Genomic DNA, 16,839 nt, shown 5'->3' with positions numbered 1-16,839 from the left:
CCCCCCCCACCCCGTTTTTTTTTTTTTTAATTTTGAGACAGGGTCTTTCTAAGTTAGAGCTTTGCCTGACACTTGCGATCCTCTTGCCTTAGTCTGGGATTGCAGATGTATATAGCACTGTGCCCGACTTAACTAAGGATGAACTTCAACTAGGAAGTTACTCCTACTCTTAGCACTTTTTCATCCTGACCCCCATAATCATGAAGTACCACAGGTCTCGGCTTACACTGGTCTCTTCTAGGAAACAAATCTAAACTACAGGAAGACATGACTTCAATGAAAACAGATTTTTGTGCTTATCTTCTAGTGGTGTTTTAATTTAAAACAAGTTTCATTTTTCTTTAACAGTGCTGGGGGTTGAAAGCAGGACCTTATACATGCCAGGCAAGCATGCTATCACTGAGCTACGTCACCAACCCTACAGGTTTCATTTTTAAGGGAATCTTTCTTCTTGCATTTGAAAGATAATTATATCCTTCTGAGAGATGGGAAGAGGAACTAGACAATGAGACTTCAGAGGAGACAACTCAGAAGTCCATCAAGGAGTGGAGGACATCTCATTTCCATTAGCTAAAGATTCAGATTTCATTTCATGGGACTCTGATTATTGCAGTCTGGCCTTGAGTCCTACATTTCTCAGACTTCCAATCTTCCTCCTTTCACCAGTTATTTGGTACTCAAATAATGCTCTTTTTCAGGTCCTTATAAATACTAAGGTAGAAGCACAGAATCTGCACATTGTAGATGCTCAACTCCAAGTTAGTAAGCTAGTATCAGCTGTTCCAGAAGCCACCAGAAGATACATTTTCTAGATTGCTCTTAGAAACTAAGTCCCAACAGTCAAGGAAAGCATCAGAAAAAATGATAAAAGCTTGGATTTATAAAAGCATGAGAAAAAAAATTCATATGTAGTATAGGACTAGAAGAAACAAAATATTATAAAAACCAAGCTGGGGGCTGGGGTTGTAGCTCAGTGATATAGCACTTGTCTAGCACTGGGTTCGATCCTCAGCACGACAAAAATAAATCAATCAAATAAAGGTATTGTGTCCATCTACAACTAAAAAAACAATACATATATTTAAAAAAAAAAAACAAACAAGCTGGACACAGTTGTGTAGTCCCAGCCTCTCTGGAGGCTGCAGCTAGAGGATCAATGAGCTCAGGAGTTTGAGGCCAGCCTGAACAACATACAAAGACATTGTCTCCTAAAATAAAATTTTAAAAAGGTCTTTTAGTTTGAAACAGGATCTCAATAAGTTACTCAAGCTCGTCTCAAACTTGCAATTTTCTTGCTTCAGGCTCCTGTGTTGCTGGGATTACAGGTATGTACCACTGTGCTTGGCTACAACAATCATCCTTGTTACAAATTGGTTTATACTTGCTTTTACACATTCTGAATGTTTATGTCACTGCCCTCATGTTTGCCAAATTAAATCCACTGAGAAAAGGGAAATCACAGCTCACCAACTTTCTATGGAAAGTGTCAAACAGGGGACTGTGTCAAACGGGGGACTGGGGTTGTGGCTCAGCGGTAGAGCGCTTGCCTCACACGTGCGAGACCCTGGGTTCGATTCTCAGCAACACATTAAAAAAATAAAAAGGTGAAATAAAGGTGTTGTGTCCAACCACAACTAAAAAATAAAATTAAAAAAAAAGTGTCAAACAGATACAAAAATAATAATTAAATCATCTATGAGTCTATGTGAAAGGGATTACCAAAAGACTATGACTTCAACCTAGTTAATAAAAAACCAAATCCAAAACATTAAGAAATGTGAGCTTTGGTAAAGATAGCAAATAATTTCTTCTTGGGTTGTGAATAGATCTGCCAAGTTCCAAGTGAAAGAATTTTATTTTAAACTCTAACTCTGAAATCTGAGGCAAAGGATTCCAAGGTTCAGGAGAAAGACACTGGGAGGATTTCTACAGTAGCTTACTCTCTCATAAGACAATTACAATCCTGTTAAGTTACATACACAAAAAATTGAATCACAAGTGAGATAAAATGGAAAATAATTTTTGTGCTTTAAATATGTTACCTAAAAGAAGAACGTTCATGTTTTGTGCTTCCAGACATTCTATAATCTCTATTGCTTTTTTCAGGCAACGTCTGAATAGGAAAGAGACAAGAAATGAGCATTAGGTCTTGAGTTTGGTACCATGAACAATAAGTTTAGAGACAGCATGAATTGTTCTTCAGTTTTTCTTTTTTAACACATACCTTTATTTTATTTATGTATTTTTACGTGGTGCTGAGGATAGAACCCAGCGCCTCACACATGCTAGGCAAGCACTCTACCACTGAGCCACAACCCCAGCCCTCTTCAGTTTTTCCTTTCTTCTTTTTAAAAAAAAAAAAAAAATATATATATATATATATATATATATTTTAGTTTTAGATGGACACAATATCTTTATTCTATTTTATGTGGTGCTGAGGATAGAACCCAGTGCCTCACGCATGCCAGGTGAGCACACTACCACTTGAGCCACAGTTTTTTCTTTATTCATGAAAATAAAAATAAAAAAAAAAACTTAACATTTACACTATTCAGATACTGAGAGATGTTTATCTGCCTATTAGAAACTGAGTCTGGGTGTATATCCAAAGGGATTAGACCAGTTTCTCAGGTATCTGTGCTCCCATGTTCACTGCTGCATTATTCACAATAATCAAGATATGTAAACAACCTAAGAGTTCACTAACAAATGAATGGATAAGTACAATGTGTGTGTGTGTGTGTGTGTGTGTGTAATGGAATATTATTCAGTACTTTTAAAAAGGGAAATTCCACCATTGTCATACCACGGATGAACCTCGAGGAAATATGTTAAATGAAATAAGCCAGGCACATAAAAACCACACAGCATGACCTTGGTTGTACATGAAATGTAAAAATGCTGAACTCGGGCTGGGGTTGTGGCTCAGTGGTAGAGAGCTTGCCTCGAATGTGTGGGGCAATGGGTTCAATTCTCAACACCACATATAAATAAAAACTAAAGGTCCATCAACAACTAAAATGAATAAAATAAATAGATTAAAAAAAAAAAAGCTGAACTCTTACACACAGTAGAATGGTAACTCCAAAGGGATGTGAGTGGAAAAAGTGGAGAGAAGTCAAAGGAATCAGACTTTTAGTTATAAGATAAACAAACCTGGGGGACCTAAAGTACAGCATGATTGGTGATGGATGTGTTCATTTGATTATGGTAATCATCACACAATATATGCCAAATCATCACACAGTGCGTCTTTTAAAAAAACACTGAGTATTTTGATACATACAATCTTTATCAATTAAATACTTAAATATTTAATTCAGAATAGTTAATAAAGAATATTTAATTCAGAAATATTTAATAAAGAAATGGAAAATTTTTTCAGAAGGGAAACCCAAACTAACATAAAAGTGCTCCTAGGCAATTTCTAAACTATAGATTCTTACTGAAAACTTACATCTGAGTCTTCTGATGAGTCCTAGTAAAACCCACAAACATCAATTCCTGGAGAATATGATCCATATTGCTTTATTCAAGGTGAATGTATGAGAGTGTCTGAAAAGATCCAATCTACTCAGAAAGATTTTTTTTTGTAGTTGTACACAATAACTTTTTTTTTTTAAATTTATTTTTATGTGGTACTGAGAATCAAACCCAGGGCCTTGCACATGCAAGGCAAGCACTCTCTCGCTGAGCTGAGCCATAACCCCAGTCCCAGAAAGATTTATCTCTTTCTATCTGTTATTCCCTTTAGGACTATAGCCACAGCTTGCAGCTTTGATTTGTCCCTAACTTCTAGCTTAGGAGCCATTTAATATATGAATTAGGAAAGGCAACATAACCATCCTCTGGGACTCTTAACCTAATTCCAAAACCAAAAATGACTAAATGACATTAACCATGGTTTAAAAAAAAATGTAAGTGGGTCATATACATATGACACAAAATTCAAAAAAGTATTTAGTGAAGTCAGTATCCTTCCTATTTTCATTCCCCAGTTTCCTCCTGGAGGGCAGCACTGTAGTCTCAATTATAATTTTGCATTATCACACCCTTTATTGTAGTCTTTCTATAGAGTCTATTTCTTTGTAAGCAGGTAAGTTCTGTCAAATGTGCACAGAAATAATAAATATAAAATGTAAAATCCAGCCAAGCCCTGAATAGAACATATGGTCTAAGAATATTTAATTGTGAAATACCAAAGAGTTAAATTATTTGTCAATTAGCTCTACTACTCTGAATTAGACAACTGAAATTCATGAGCAAAACAATGGTTTGGAATACCTGATTATGTCAAGCCAGCTGCTATTTTCCAAAAGTGAAAACCATTTTATGTCTGTGTCCCAAAATTCAGTACTGTTATCTGAAAAAAGGAAAAGCATAAAGATGTTACACTTGCCACAAAACACCTGTTATTCCACTGTGCTGTTCAGATCATTGGTCCTAGACTCAACCTGCAAAATCCAGGCACGAGACTCTATTTTAAGTAAAGAACATTTCCGAACTTCAGCTGAAACAGTTTATGAAATGTAGGCCTCAAGAAGGGTGTGGTTGTCAAGAAGAGGTCTTCCTTGCTGAAATAAGAAAAGCCTCTACCACATACTCAAAGCCATGGTCTACCCTATAATTCAACTGAGAGACTGACATGCTTTAGGCAGAAACAAGTGACATGGAGGCTGCTATTCCTAGAAGTGGAAAATGCAACCAGATCTATATTGCCATGGACATCTAAGGTGAGACTTGACTTTTCTAAGAAATTTAAATACAAGTTCATGTACCTTGCACACCACTGTAGGATTCCCCCTTACACATCTTATAAAGCAGAAAATCTTGAATTTTAATACACTTAAAATAAATTTAATACACTTAAAAGTTGCAAACTCAAATCAGTAAAGAGAAGATATTCTGGAAATCCTGGGTAATTAAAATAAAACTGTAGAATCTCAGTCCTGGATCAAATAGGACCTTGCCTCCAGATCTCTACTTCTTACAATCTGTTTTATAACATGTATCACAACATGTTTTAGTTAGAGGCATATACTTCTGTTTCCCCTGTAAGAGTATGAGCTTTTGTGTTACATTCGACTTGGGTAAATGCTTAGCAAAGTTAGTATATACAATGGAAATTCAATAAATGACAGCTGAGTAAATCCTAAAATAGTTAACCATTTGTCAGGTTAAAAAGTCCAAGTTAGGAAAAGTTACCTTTAAGCAAGCACACCTCAGAGAGTAAAGACTCATTCAAGAATGGAGAGAAATGAGACTAGTTCTAATTGTTACTAGCAGACTATGAGAGTAGGGAAATTGCCAAGGGAGGCTGGAATAAGGGTATTTCATTTTTTACTCTGTACATTTCTGATTAATTGTATTGAAATTAATTTTCATCCTAAGAAACTGTACATGCCTAATCAGGAAAGAAATATTAAAAATATGTCCCCTTTGGGAAAAAAGTTCCCTAAGGAAAAAAGATCATTCACTTTATAAATGTTTATGCACATTAGTGATTAATAGGTAATGCATAGTCCAGAATTTTAAGTAGAGAAGCCAAAATGCTCACCACTGAGCAACCTGGTATGCTGGGAAAGAAGAGAGGAGAAGAATGCCTGTGTGATCACTGCCACAACAGGGGGGCCATGGAAGAAAAGCCTGGAGAGAGATGTTCTGCATGCAGCATGGCAGTGGCAGCTGGCCCCTTGGCTATTGACTCTTCCACTACATGATAGTGACCTTCGAGGCTAGGAGCATCTGTGTATCACCAAAAGGAACCCAGGGGAAAGGTACCAACTTGCAGCTGATCCATGTGGCATGTCTTTCCCCATTTGACAGAAAGTTTTGTTCAACACTCTTCTCACCTATCAGAAATAGCTGTTTAAATTTAGAGTATGCCGTCTGGATTTCCTGCAAGGATATGAAGTTGCTTGATAGATCTTCAGTTTTAACCATTTCATAGGGTGGCCTATGGATGATCTTGTAAATTCTAGGTATGAAAAAGTAACATGAAATTAGAAGAGCTACATGAATTAAAAGAGATTATATTTCCTAAGCAATTACTATGTGCCCTGATATGTTCCAAAAGGTCTGCAGATATCCCACTCCCTACCCTTACCTCTGAGGCAACTGCTGCAGGACTGCTCTCCCCAGTTAACAGTGGGAATGGAGAACCCAAAGTAGAACTGCCCAGCCCAAGGTTATCAAGTTTCTAAATAGATGGGGCCATGATTTGGACCAAGGCAATTTAACTCCAAAGTCCACTTTTTCGTGTTTGTTTGTTTTTAATTTATCCACTTTGGATTTTTTTTTTTTAAATATTTTTTTAGTTGTTGGTAGACCTTTATTTATTTACTTATATGCAGTGCTGAGAATCGAACCCACTGCCTCACACATGCCAGGCAAGTGCACTACCGCAGAGCCCTAGCCCTAGCCCTCCACTTTGGATTTTCTTTTAAATACCTTTATTTATTTATTTGCTTATTTATTTATTTATTATGTGGTGCTAAGGATCGAACCCAGGGCCTTACACACGCTAGGCGAGCACTCTGCCACTGAGCCACACCTCAGCCCCTCCACTTCATATTTTCAAATTTATTTTGAAAAATTCCAATCATGTAGAAAAGTAGAAAAAGAACCATAGTGACATATATCATGACCTAGATTTGACAGGTATTAACATTATAGACAATGAGTGAGGGTGGTGGTTCAGTGGTAGAGCACTTACCTAGCATGTATAAGGCCTGGGTTTGCAAACAACAACAACAACAAAAACCAGACACAAAAACGAAACCCAAACATTATAGATACTATACCACTTCCTCCCTAAATACTTCAGTGTACATCTCTAAAAACAGCATAGTTGCCATTCTTTATTTTTTGTCATTTTTATTGCAGTGCTTGGCATTGAACCCAGGGCCCTGTGCATGCTAGGCAAATGCTCTACCATTGAGTGGCATCCCTAGCCCCCATGAAATTTTGATTAGTGATTATGTTATACTGACTAATTAGTGATTATGTTATATTGACTCCTTTTAAAGTAATTAAGAATGACCCCTATAGGTTGTATTTTTCTAACACTAAGCTACCTGTAGGTACACAGAAATGGACACTACTAAGAACTAGTCCCTGCTTCTTAGAAAACAAAAACAGATGAAGAATAAGTACTGACCCATCCGAGACACTCTTCTGGATTTGCAAAACACCATCATCCTGTTCTTTGGGCGGTGCTGACATTTTCAAAAGGGCACTTCCATTGTGGCAGGACCAACACCATATCTGCAGGGGGCAGAAGACATTTGCCAGATGGAACATTCACAACCCAACAGGGAAGAGGTAAGCTTAGCATTCAAGTTCAGCCAGGGAAATTTATCTTTATGAAATAGCTGGATATATTCAATTTTATTAAGTCAGGGAGAATTTATTAAATGAAGAGAACTGATTTAATCTTAAAATGAAACTAAAAAACAAGAATAGGTAGTTACATTCAGACTTGCTTATGGTCTAACATACATCTTTTGACGTGGCACTAAAGTGCTGGTGACCTAGATAATGATGACGACAACATTATTATTAGGATAGAAGCCATCACTAGAGTGCAGCTTACATGTCAGCCATTTTACATGAATTAATTCATTGAATTTTCATGGTAAGTCCCTGTGATGGGTAGGATTATTATCCCCATGCACAGCAAGGAACTGAGGCTCAGGGAGACAAAGGATTTCCCCAAGACATGGAAAAAGTAGCTGCAGTATAACTAAAGGTGATGCTTTACCTTGATGGCAAATTGAGGGATCTTCCAACATCAGAGAAAGTTCACAGGAGAAAAACGGAGAGTTGGCTAATCAACACAGTGAATAAAAGACTCACACACGGAAGGCACTGCACCAGGTTGTGAGAGGACAGAAAGGTGATTAAGGGACTGCTCTACTTTTGGATCCCATACACTCAAAATATGATAGAAGGTAGAACACAGCAGACAAGGGGATGGCAAAGAACAATAGAGGGGAGGCAAGGAATATAGACATTCTATGAATGACCACAAATAATAGGCTAAGGGGTTCCACCTTTTTTCTGGATACTATGAGAGATTTCAATTACTTATTTTGCAGGCATAAAAGGAGATTAGAACTATCTTGGAGCAAAGTAATCTGCCAGTGGAGCCTAGAAGGGAGATAGGAAAAAGCAGGTTGAATAAGTAGGTTCAGCTGTAGTCTCTGCCCTGCATACAGGCCTGACTAACGGCTTAAGAGTGGCTAACATCTGGTCCTTGCTCTGCTGACCAAGTCATCAGCCTTGGATCAACGGTTAACCCAATGAAAGAAATATTTTTGTAACTGGCTGCCTGAGTAGGCACCATTTTGGCTTCTACCCGCACGCATAAACCATTCACTGGTTATGCTAGCAACAGCCTGGGCCAAGAGATAAAGACCAGCACTACAATCCAGAAAACACTTTGTACTATACTTGGAAAGTCAGAAAGAAGAACTGGTTTGGGGTTTCTGGGGAAGATGATGGGACTGGCACTGTGTGTTGCATGTCTAGTGCCATTAGGACATCCATATGGAGATACTCAGGAGGCTACTGACATGAAGGCTCTGAGTATAAGACAGGAAAGCAGGACTGGAGTGCTGGACATGATAACTGATGGCCAGCTAAAGTGCAAAAGATGACAAGTCCACCAGGAGAGCAAGGACACAGAAACACAGAATTGCTTTAGGAACTGCCAAAAAGAGCAATAACTCCCAAGAGCTAAACCATACTTTAAGACTCACATGCAGTGGAAGTATTAGAACACTATGACAAATTCAAGGGACATTTGCTCTTCTCTTAGTCCCTTTTCCAATGTCATGCTAAGCAATGTGCAGAAACCACCACACAGATCTAGGGCCTCTGTGAAAGGTGGGGATATTCTTAATGCTCAAGGAGTCATGACCCCTAATTGGTACAACTCACTCAGACATAAAGGAGTGTACTCTTAGTCATGACTGGATGATGGGATCTAAGAAATTAAAGTTTACCTCCCTTCCTGGGGCAAAACCAGTAGGCCCTTGGTGTCATCCAACCACATTTCATTTTCTAGTTGGGACATGTGTAATGATAACCTCCAATCATAATTACCTTATCTTATCTGAGCTACAAAGAGGTACCTATTCTTTATTTGAAAGATAAGTAGAAAGGAGTGAAATTCCTGGTCAGAGAGACTTCTCAGGAATTTAGCAAAAAGTCTTCTCCTATCATTATAATATGTACAGCTTCTCTTGGGAAAGAGCCACAGAGTTCTTAGTACTAATTACTTAACAACAGGCAAGAATCAATTTATTGATAACATTTATTTTCTAAAGGAAGAATTACTTGTTACTTGTTTTTTGGGGTGCATTTTAAGGTGTCTCTCTGTAGAGTCAAAGAGCTTTAGAGTAACACCTATAATCCCAGGTTAGAAAACAGTGCAGTAAGAGGACTAAGATAGTACTGTATTTCCAAAGTCAGGACTGGAATTTTAAAAAGGCAGGACATAATTAGTCAAAAACTGCAACAATGTTATAGAGAGGTGGGGCTGTCCAAAGCTCAATGTCTTCTGAGAGGGTAGTGTCCAAGTGGAGGAAGAAGTCGCCTTGTAAGAAGAAATAGCAGCTGGTGGACGTGTGTGTGTGTGTGTGTGTCTGTCCCTCTCTCTCTCTCTCTCAGTAGTAGAGTGTGTGTATGTCTAAGTAGTAGTGCGTGTGTGTCTCTCTCAGTAGTAGTGTGTGTGTGTGTCTCAACAGTAGAGTGTGTGTTTAGCATGTGTGCAGCCCTGAATTTGATCACTAACACCCCAACCAAAAAAAAAAAAGAAAGAAAGAAAGAAAAAGAAAAAAAGGAGTAGGAAAAAAAACAAGTATAGACTGTTTACATATACTGGGAAGTATAGGAAAGAACAAAGTAGTAGCTTCACTGTTAAGAAAGGGCTTTCTTAGAAGAGACTTAAAGATGTCTTAAGAGAGAGAAAGAGAGAGAGATAAAGAACATGCTTTAGAAATATAATGGAAAAGGGAAGGCTGATGATGGAATCAGGCTCCAGACAAGGCAACCAATATTGCTGGCAGAGGTTCAGATTTGGTGCGAAGGAAGCAGGAGCACAGAGAAACAACAGGAGGTCAGAATAAGGAAGCTGTGGGAGTCTCAGGTCCCACTATAGTAGGGGAAAGGCTATAGCTGAGAGTATAAGAATTAACAATGATTTTACAAACGAAATGAAAACGTGTTTACTCAGGAAAGTATGACACAGGAACCACATCAGGGCCTGAGCAGGACAAGGACCAGCAGGGGCAAGGATGCCTACAGTTTTCATGAATCCCATTAAGCACAGTCTGCTATTTGGTTTGAATAATCTATAGAAACATTCTTTGCCTCAGAGCAAAAATTAAAAAAAGATAAAAAAAAAAAAAAAAAAACCTCAGGGCTGGAGACTAGAGGAGGGTCAAGGAGGCCAAAATCTCTAAAATGGTAGCAAGAATTTGAATGAACAGACAAATTATGCAGGTCATGGCTTTAGAGGTATATGTGAAGGTAGGAAGGAACAGACTAGATGCAAAGCCAAAACAAAAAAGCATGGAGATACGGAAATGTTCTGGAACTAGATCAATGTCACAATCACACAACATTGTGAATATACTAGGTAATATGTATCTTTTTTTTTTTAATATTTATTTTTATGTAGTGCTGAGGATCGAACCCAGGGCCCTGCATGTGCGAGGCAAGCACTCTACCACTGAGCCACAACCCCATGTGTATCTAACACAACAAAAAAACAAACCCTATGAATGGTACTATAGGCCCTTCACAGTTTAGGCCCAAATCATCTCTTTACTCTTGCTATTCTCTGATGCTCCTATTGCATATAACTGCTGCTATTATTTTTGTTGATGTGATAGTCCTGGGGATTGAGGTCAGGGGCACTTTACCACTGAGCTACATCCACAGTCATTTTTATTTTGAAACAGGGTCTCACTAAATTGTGGAGGCTAGCCTGGAACCTGTAATCCTCCTGCCTCATATATGTGCCACCTCACCCAGCTTAACTGCTACTATTGATGTACGTGTTTACTTACCAAATCCTGGAGGAAATGTTATATAACATTATAGATCAGTGGCTTTCAAACTTTTTGGTCTTATTCCTTTAATAGTCTTAAAAATTATTTAGAACCCAAAGACTTTGTATTTGTGTGGATTATAGCTATTTATATTTAACACACTAGAAATTAAAACTGAAAGACTTTAAAATATTAATTCATTTTAAAACAATAATAAACCAATTGCATGTTGGTATAAATAACATTACACACACACACATACACACACACAGAGTTAGAGAAGTGGCATTTGTTGAGTGTAGTAGTTTATGCCTATAATTTTGCTACTCAAAAGGCTGAGGCGGGAGGACTACAAGTTACCCTGCCTGGGTAAATTAGTATAATCCTATCTCAAAAAAAAAAAAAAAAGCGATAGGGGTGAGTAGTTCAATGGTAAAGTGCTTGCCTAGCATGGGTGAGGCCCCAGGTTCCATCTCCAACACCAGTCCACCAAAAAACAAAACAAAACAAAGTAGCATTGTTTTATATTTTTGCAAACCTCTTCCTTTGCTTTAACATAAGCTTAACTGTGTTATCTACTCAACAACAACCAAGAACAAAGGAACACAGTACAAATAGACGGTAGGCTTAATAGAAATGAGAAGGAAAGACAAAGAGGATGCTTATGAATCCTCATGCTACTAACGGTCATATTTTCTATCTGGTGAGACATATGCTAATTAACCAAGAAAAAACTAATATAGATCATCTTAAGGCAGAATTTTCAACCTGTGTTTGCCCCACAAGGGACATTTGGCAATATCTGGACATACTTTGGTTGTCAGCAATGACGTTAACTATTCTATAATGATAACCCTGAAACAAATAATTATCTGGCCTAAAATATCAGTAGTGTCTAAATTGAGAAATTACGCCTTAAACAAAACAAAGAGCAAGTGGCCCCAGATTGCAATACTGATAATTTTAAAGGAACATTTGAAAGGTTTGGTTTTTCTAGGTTAAGGTACATAATTTCATCAATTCCAAATATAAAACACATTGCTTTCTAATTCGTCTGAGGTCATTTTTGGTGATCTTCCTATTCTAGTCAAATGAAAGTCTGAGAAAGAGAGAGAGAGAGAGAGAGCGCGCGTAAGCGAGTGAGAGCCAGCAAGGGAGGAATGATAACTTACACACATAATCCCAGAAACTCAAGAGGGTGAGGAGGGAGCTCCGTGGTAGAGCATCCCTGGGTTCAATACCCAGTGGAAGGCAGGCAGGTAGTTAGGTAGGCAGGCAAGCTGGGGTATAGCAAGCACAAAGTCTTGGGTTTCATCCTCAGCACTGCAATGGGTAGTGGGAGAGGGAAAGAGAGAGAGAAGAAGGGAGGGAGGCAGAGAGAGAGAGAGAAGGCGGGGAAGACTGACTGAAAGCTCTGTGTTCCCCTGGATAGATGTGTACATTCCATCTTGTATATAATTTTTCTGCTTCTATTCATACAAACTCAACTAATGATTTTCAGAATATACAATTAAAGTAGAACTAATGATTAAAAAGTTGGTGTTCCTCACTTAGGTCTTACAAGAACATATTCTACTTCTCAACCCTTAGGCTTGGCTAGAACACAGTGTATGTAAATCTACATATGTGGATAATTCTTTTTTTTTTGTAACATTGAATCCAAGGATACTTAACCACTAAGCCACATCCCCAGCCCTTTTTATTTTCTATTTTGAGACAGGGTCTCATTAAGTTGCTTAGAATCTTGCTATATAGCTGAGGCTGGCTTTGAATTTGCAATTCTCCTGCCTCAGCCTCCCCAGCCCCTGGGATTACAGGAATGTGCCACTGCACCTGGCGACAATTCATCTTTGTTTCTTCCAATAGAACACTTTCTTATCTAGGTTACTCTGAGAGAGGCTAATCATTCCTCTAAGACTCTGATTTTCAGTATCTAACCGGGAGGTCCCAAAACCCTTTCAGGTGGTCTGAGAGGCCACAACCATTTTCATAATAATCCTAACAATATAATGTCTTTTCCATGGTGTTGACATCTGCACAAATGATGCAAATGTAGTGGTAGCAATGTGTTTTGTATTTGGAATTGATGAACTTACATACCTTACTGAAATGATACAAATGTAGTGGTGGCTTAGCACCAATCAAGGAAGGGCCACACAACTGTAGTGGTTGTCACTGTGTTCTTCATCGATAAAATTAGCAGGAAAGAAATATGATTCTTTTGAGATTGTCCTTAATGAAGGATTAACAATTATTATTTTTATTAATGTTGACCACCACATGTATTTTAAATATTCTGTGTGCAAGAATGGGAAGTAAGCATTGAAATTAAATTATTTATCCCAAGAAAAATCTCTTTTATAACTGAGTTGAGAACTGAACTCGTAACCTCTTTTAAACAAATCATGGGTGTTCTGACTTTGGTATCTGGCAGATATTCATTTTTAAAAAATGAATAAAGTGGCCGGGCGTGGTGTGCACACCTGTAATTCCAGCAGCTTGGGAGGCTGAGAAAGGAGGATTACAAGTTTAAAAGTCAGCCTCAGTAAAAGCAAGACTGCTAAGTAACTCAGTGAGACCCTGACTCTAAATAGAATACAAAATAGGGCCGGTGATGTGATTCAGTGGTCAGGTGCCCTTGAGTTCAATCCCAGTACCAAAAAAAAAAAAAAAAGAATAAAGTGAGTTTATTACTTCATGGGTGGGAAAAAACTGATAATCTACTGTAAATGATAACAATTACAATTCTGGAAAACTAGTACCTGCTACTTTTGCTGGGCAGATTCCCAACATTTAAAGACTCTTCTGAAGAGACCACAGTATCAATGAATAAGATTTAAAAAAAAATTTATAATAAAATGTGTCAATAGATAGGAGTTCTTTATAACCTATGAACCCATATTTTCCAAATGGTCAGGATACACTAGTACAAAATCATGCACGTTTTAAGATCCACTCAAAATGTAAGACAGACCAAAGGTTTTAATTTAACAGAGAATGGAAAGTTCATTATGTTTTCAGATAAGTTATTGCAAATAACCTTTATGAAATTTTCACTTGCCAACTTTTTGGTGTACCATCAGAGAATAATATTCTCAATTAGGCTGTTAAGTATTCTCTAAAAAGGCTATTAAATATTCCTTTATTTTCCAAATACAGATACAGATAAGCACATCTGCCACTGACCTATATATCCCCAGCCCCTTTTTATTTTATTTTTGTGGTACTAGAAATTGAACCCAGGGGCACTCTACCACTGAGCTACATCCCCAATCCTTTTTATTTTATTCTGAGATGGTCTAAGTTTTCCAGGCTGGCCTCAAACTTGTGGTCCTTATGCCTCAGCTTCCTAAGTAGCTTGGATTACAGGCATGTGCTACCATGCATTGCTGCTACTTAAATTAAAAAGAAAAAAAGAAAAATTAGTCTAAATTTTTATATGATAAGTACCAATGGTTACAACCCATATAAACAACAGCTCTTAGAGAAAACTTTGATACTTTCTAAGAGTATAAAGATTCTGAGACCAGAAAGTTTGGGAACTGCTGCCCAAATTGCCCAAAGGTTGCAAATTGGTGGAATGTATTTCAACTTTAGCCCAAACACATGTTTTTTAAGCTTTTGGATCAGTTGTATATATTTTGAGATAAGAAAAATGCACATGGAAATTGTATCTTCTGGCTACCCCTAAAAAATCAAGACATCTGGCAACACTCAGCTCATTTTCCCACATGGTACAGACGAGCTGGTGCTGAAGAGCTGCACCCTTGCACTGAGCAGAGGGGACACTGTTCATTGTAGGGGCCTTGCTCAGTACCTGCCTGGCCTCCATGGGCTTCTGAGCATGTAATGTTGCTTTGCCACCTTGCTTTCCACCCAGAATTGATCCTTTTGGTGAACCAGCCATGTACATAGCATACCATTTATTTATAAATTCTCATTCCTTACTAAATTCCCCACAGGCTTGGCAACTCCCAACCACCAACTAGAAATGGGGATGACTGCCAGAGTCTTGCCTTCTTTGATCAGTGACCCATTAAATATGGCTCCCATCCCATTCTATTCAGTAAAAACTAAGAAATGTTGTCTCTAGGAGAAGACACCACCATGCCCATACTGTGCCAACCAAAAAGAATCTGAAATTTTACTACCCTTAGAGTGGTCAGCTCAGGTTCAAAATGACTTACGTGTTAAACCAGGTTTGCTTTCAAAAGCAGACAAATCTGTAATCCTCTTAAAGCTTTTCAATGTCTTTTCTAAAACTCAAGTGTATTTATGAAAACTTCAGAACTCTATCCCACAGAGCCTCATGTTTAAGAGACTCTTCTAGGGAGTTCTTATGGTATTTTTGGATCACTCTTTGAGGACAAATTCCTGAGTACCAAAGCCAAGAGCTTTAAGTAGGATCATTTTACTAGGATGGGCCAATGAGCAACCCATGTCTCTTCAGGATTTCAGATACACTTACTGGTATGTTGTGACCCTGAAAGCGTTGCACATCCTCTTCAAGAAGAGGGGTAGGGACAACAAAGTATGCTGGCAACCTAGAAAAAAGGGATATCATCAGACTTTACATGATTTACAAAATATGAAAGCTCAATTTCAATGAATATAAGAAAGCTAAACAGAGTGTTATAAAATTGACCATATCTCCCTGTTAAGAAGAATCAGCTCAGATGAACTGCCATTCTGTTTGGTATAAAGTACTGTGACCAAATTACTAGTTCTAATCCTAGCTCTGAATCCAATTCTGCATAATGTTGGGTAATTACACACCTCTCTAGGTTGATTACCTTTTCCATAAAATGACGGGACTGGAAAATATGATATCTAAACACACATGAATTTCAAAAATGGAATAATTTTCCTTTCATAGTAACAATATAATATATATAGTAACAATATAAATACTTATGTTGCTTTTAGTTAAATATGAAAACCTGTAATGATGATGACATCAAGTGCTCTAATAACAAACATTTGAGTACTAGACACTGCTGTAATATATATGAATGTGAATGTATATATATCCATGTGTGTGTATATGTGTGTACATATACACACACACATATATACATACACACACATTACATACATAAATATGTACAATGGTTCTGGGAATTGAACCCAGGAGCACTTTACCACTAAGACACATCCCTAGACCTTTTTATTTTTAATTTTGAGAGAGAGTCTCACTTTGTTGCTTAGGGACTTACTAAATTGCTGACGCTAGCTGAACTTGCGATCCTTCTGCCTCAGCCGCCCAACTCACTGGGATTATAGGCGTGTGTCAATGTGTCCAGCTCCCAGGGCCTTGAACACACACTTGGTCAAGCATGCTACTACTGAACTACTTCCCTAGAACACTCTCCGCCCCGCACTTTTTTGAGACAGGATCTAGGTGAGCTATTTCAGCTGGCCTCAAACTTGTAGTCCTTGCTGCCTTCAGCCTTCTGAGTACCTGGGACTATAGGTGTAAACCACCATATCCAGTCCCCTGGGTGGTTTTGATGTACAGTAAGCTCTGATAAGCACTGACTGGATGGTAACTTATAACAGGCTGCTGTTTCTCATTCTTCTCAGGACAGTCAACCTGTGGAGTTCTCAGCTCCCTGCTCAGTGGCTCATGCTATAAAACTGGAAGGGGGCCTCCTAAAAATTTGCATTTTTCAGATATTACTGCATTCAAATAATGAGGTTAAATATTTTATAGTGCTAGTTCACCAGTTAATTTTCTCTTATAAAAAGACTCATCAAAAAAAAAAAAAAAAAAAAA

General features: G+C 38.0%; 1 protein-coding gene across 4 annotated transcripts in view; it reads right to left on the bottom strand.

The window, feature by feature from the left end:
* Mtmr12 (myotubularin related protein 12) overlaps window positions 1-16,839 on the bottom strand; it is a 77,729-nt gene that overhangs the window by 11,996 nt on the left and 48,894 nt on the right. For all 4 annotated transcript variants that reach the window (XM_015496390.2, XM_015496388.2, XM_048802934.1 and 1 more), the window contains 5 exons: window positions 15,532-15,607; window positions 7,163-7,269; window positions 5,856-5,980; window positions 4,288-4,366; window positions 2,043-2,113 (listed from right to left, as the gene is read on the bottom strand). In XM_015496390.2, coding sequence (XP_015351876.1) covers window positions 2,043-2,113; window positions 4,288-4,366; window positions 5,856-5,980; window positions 7,163-7,269; window positions 15,532-15,607 — 458 coding nt within the window. The remainder of the gene's footprint in view (window positions 1-2,042; window positions 2,114-4,287; window positions 4,367-5,855; window positions 5,981-7,162; window positions 7,270-15,531; window positions 15,608-16,839) is intronic.

This window comes from Marmota marmota, unplaced genomic scaffold, assembly GCF_001458135.2.
Source record: "Marmota marmota marmota unplaced genomic scaffold, marMar, whole genome shotgun sequence".
Classification (NCBI taxonomy): Eukaryota; Metazoa; Chordata; class Mammalia; order Rodentia; family Sciuridae; genus Marmota; species Marmota marmota.
Note: the sequence above shows the minus strand (reverse complement) of the source record. Positions and strands in the feature narration are given on the sequence as shown.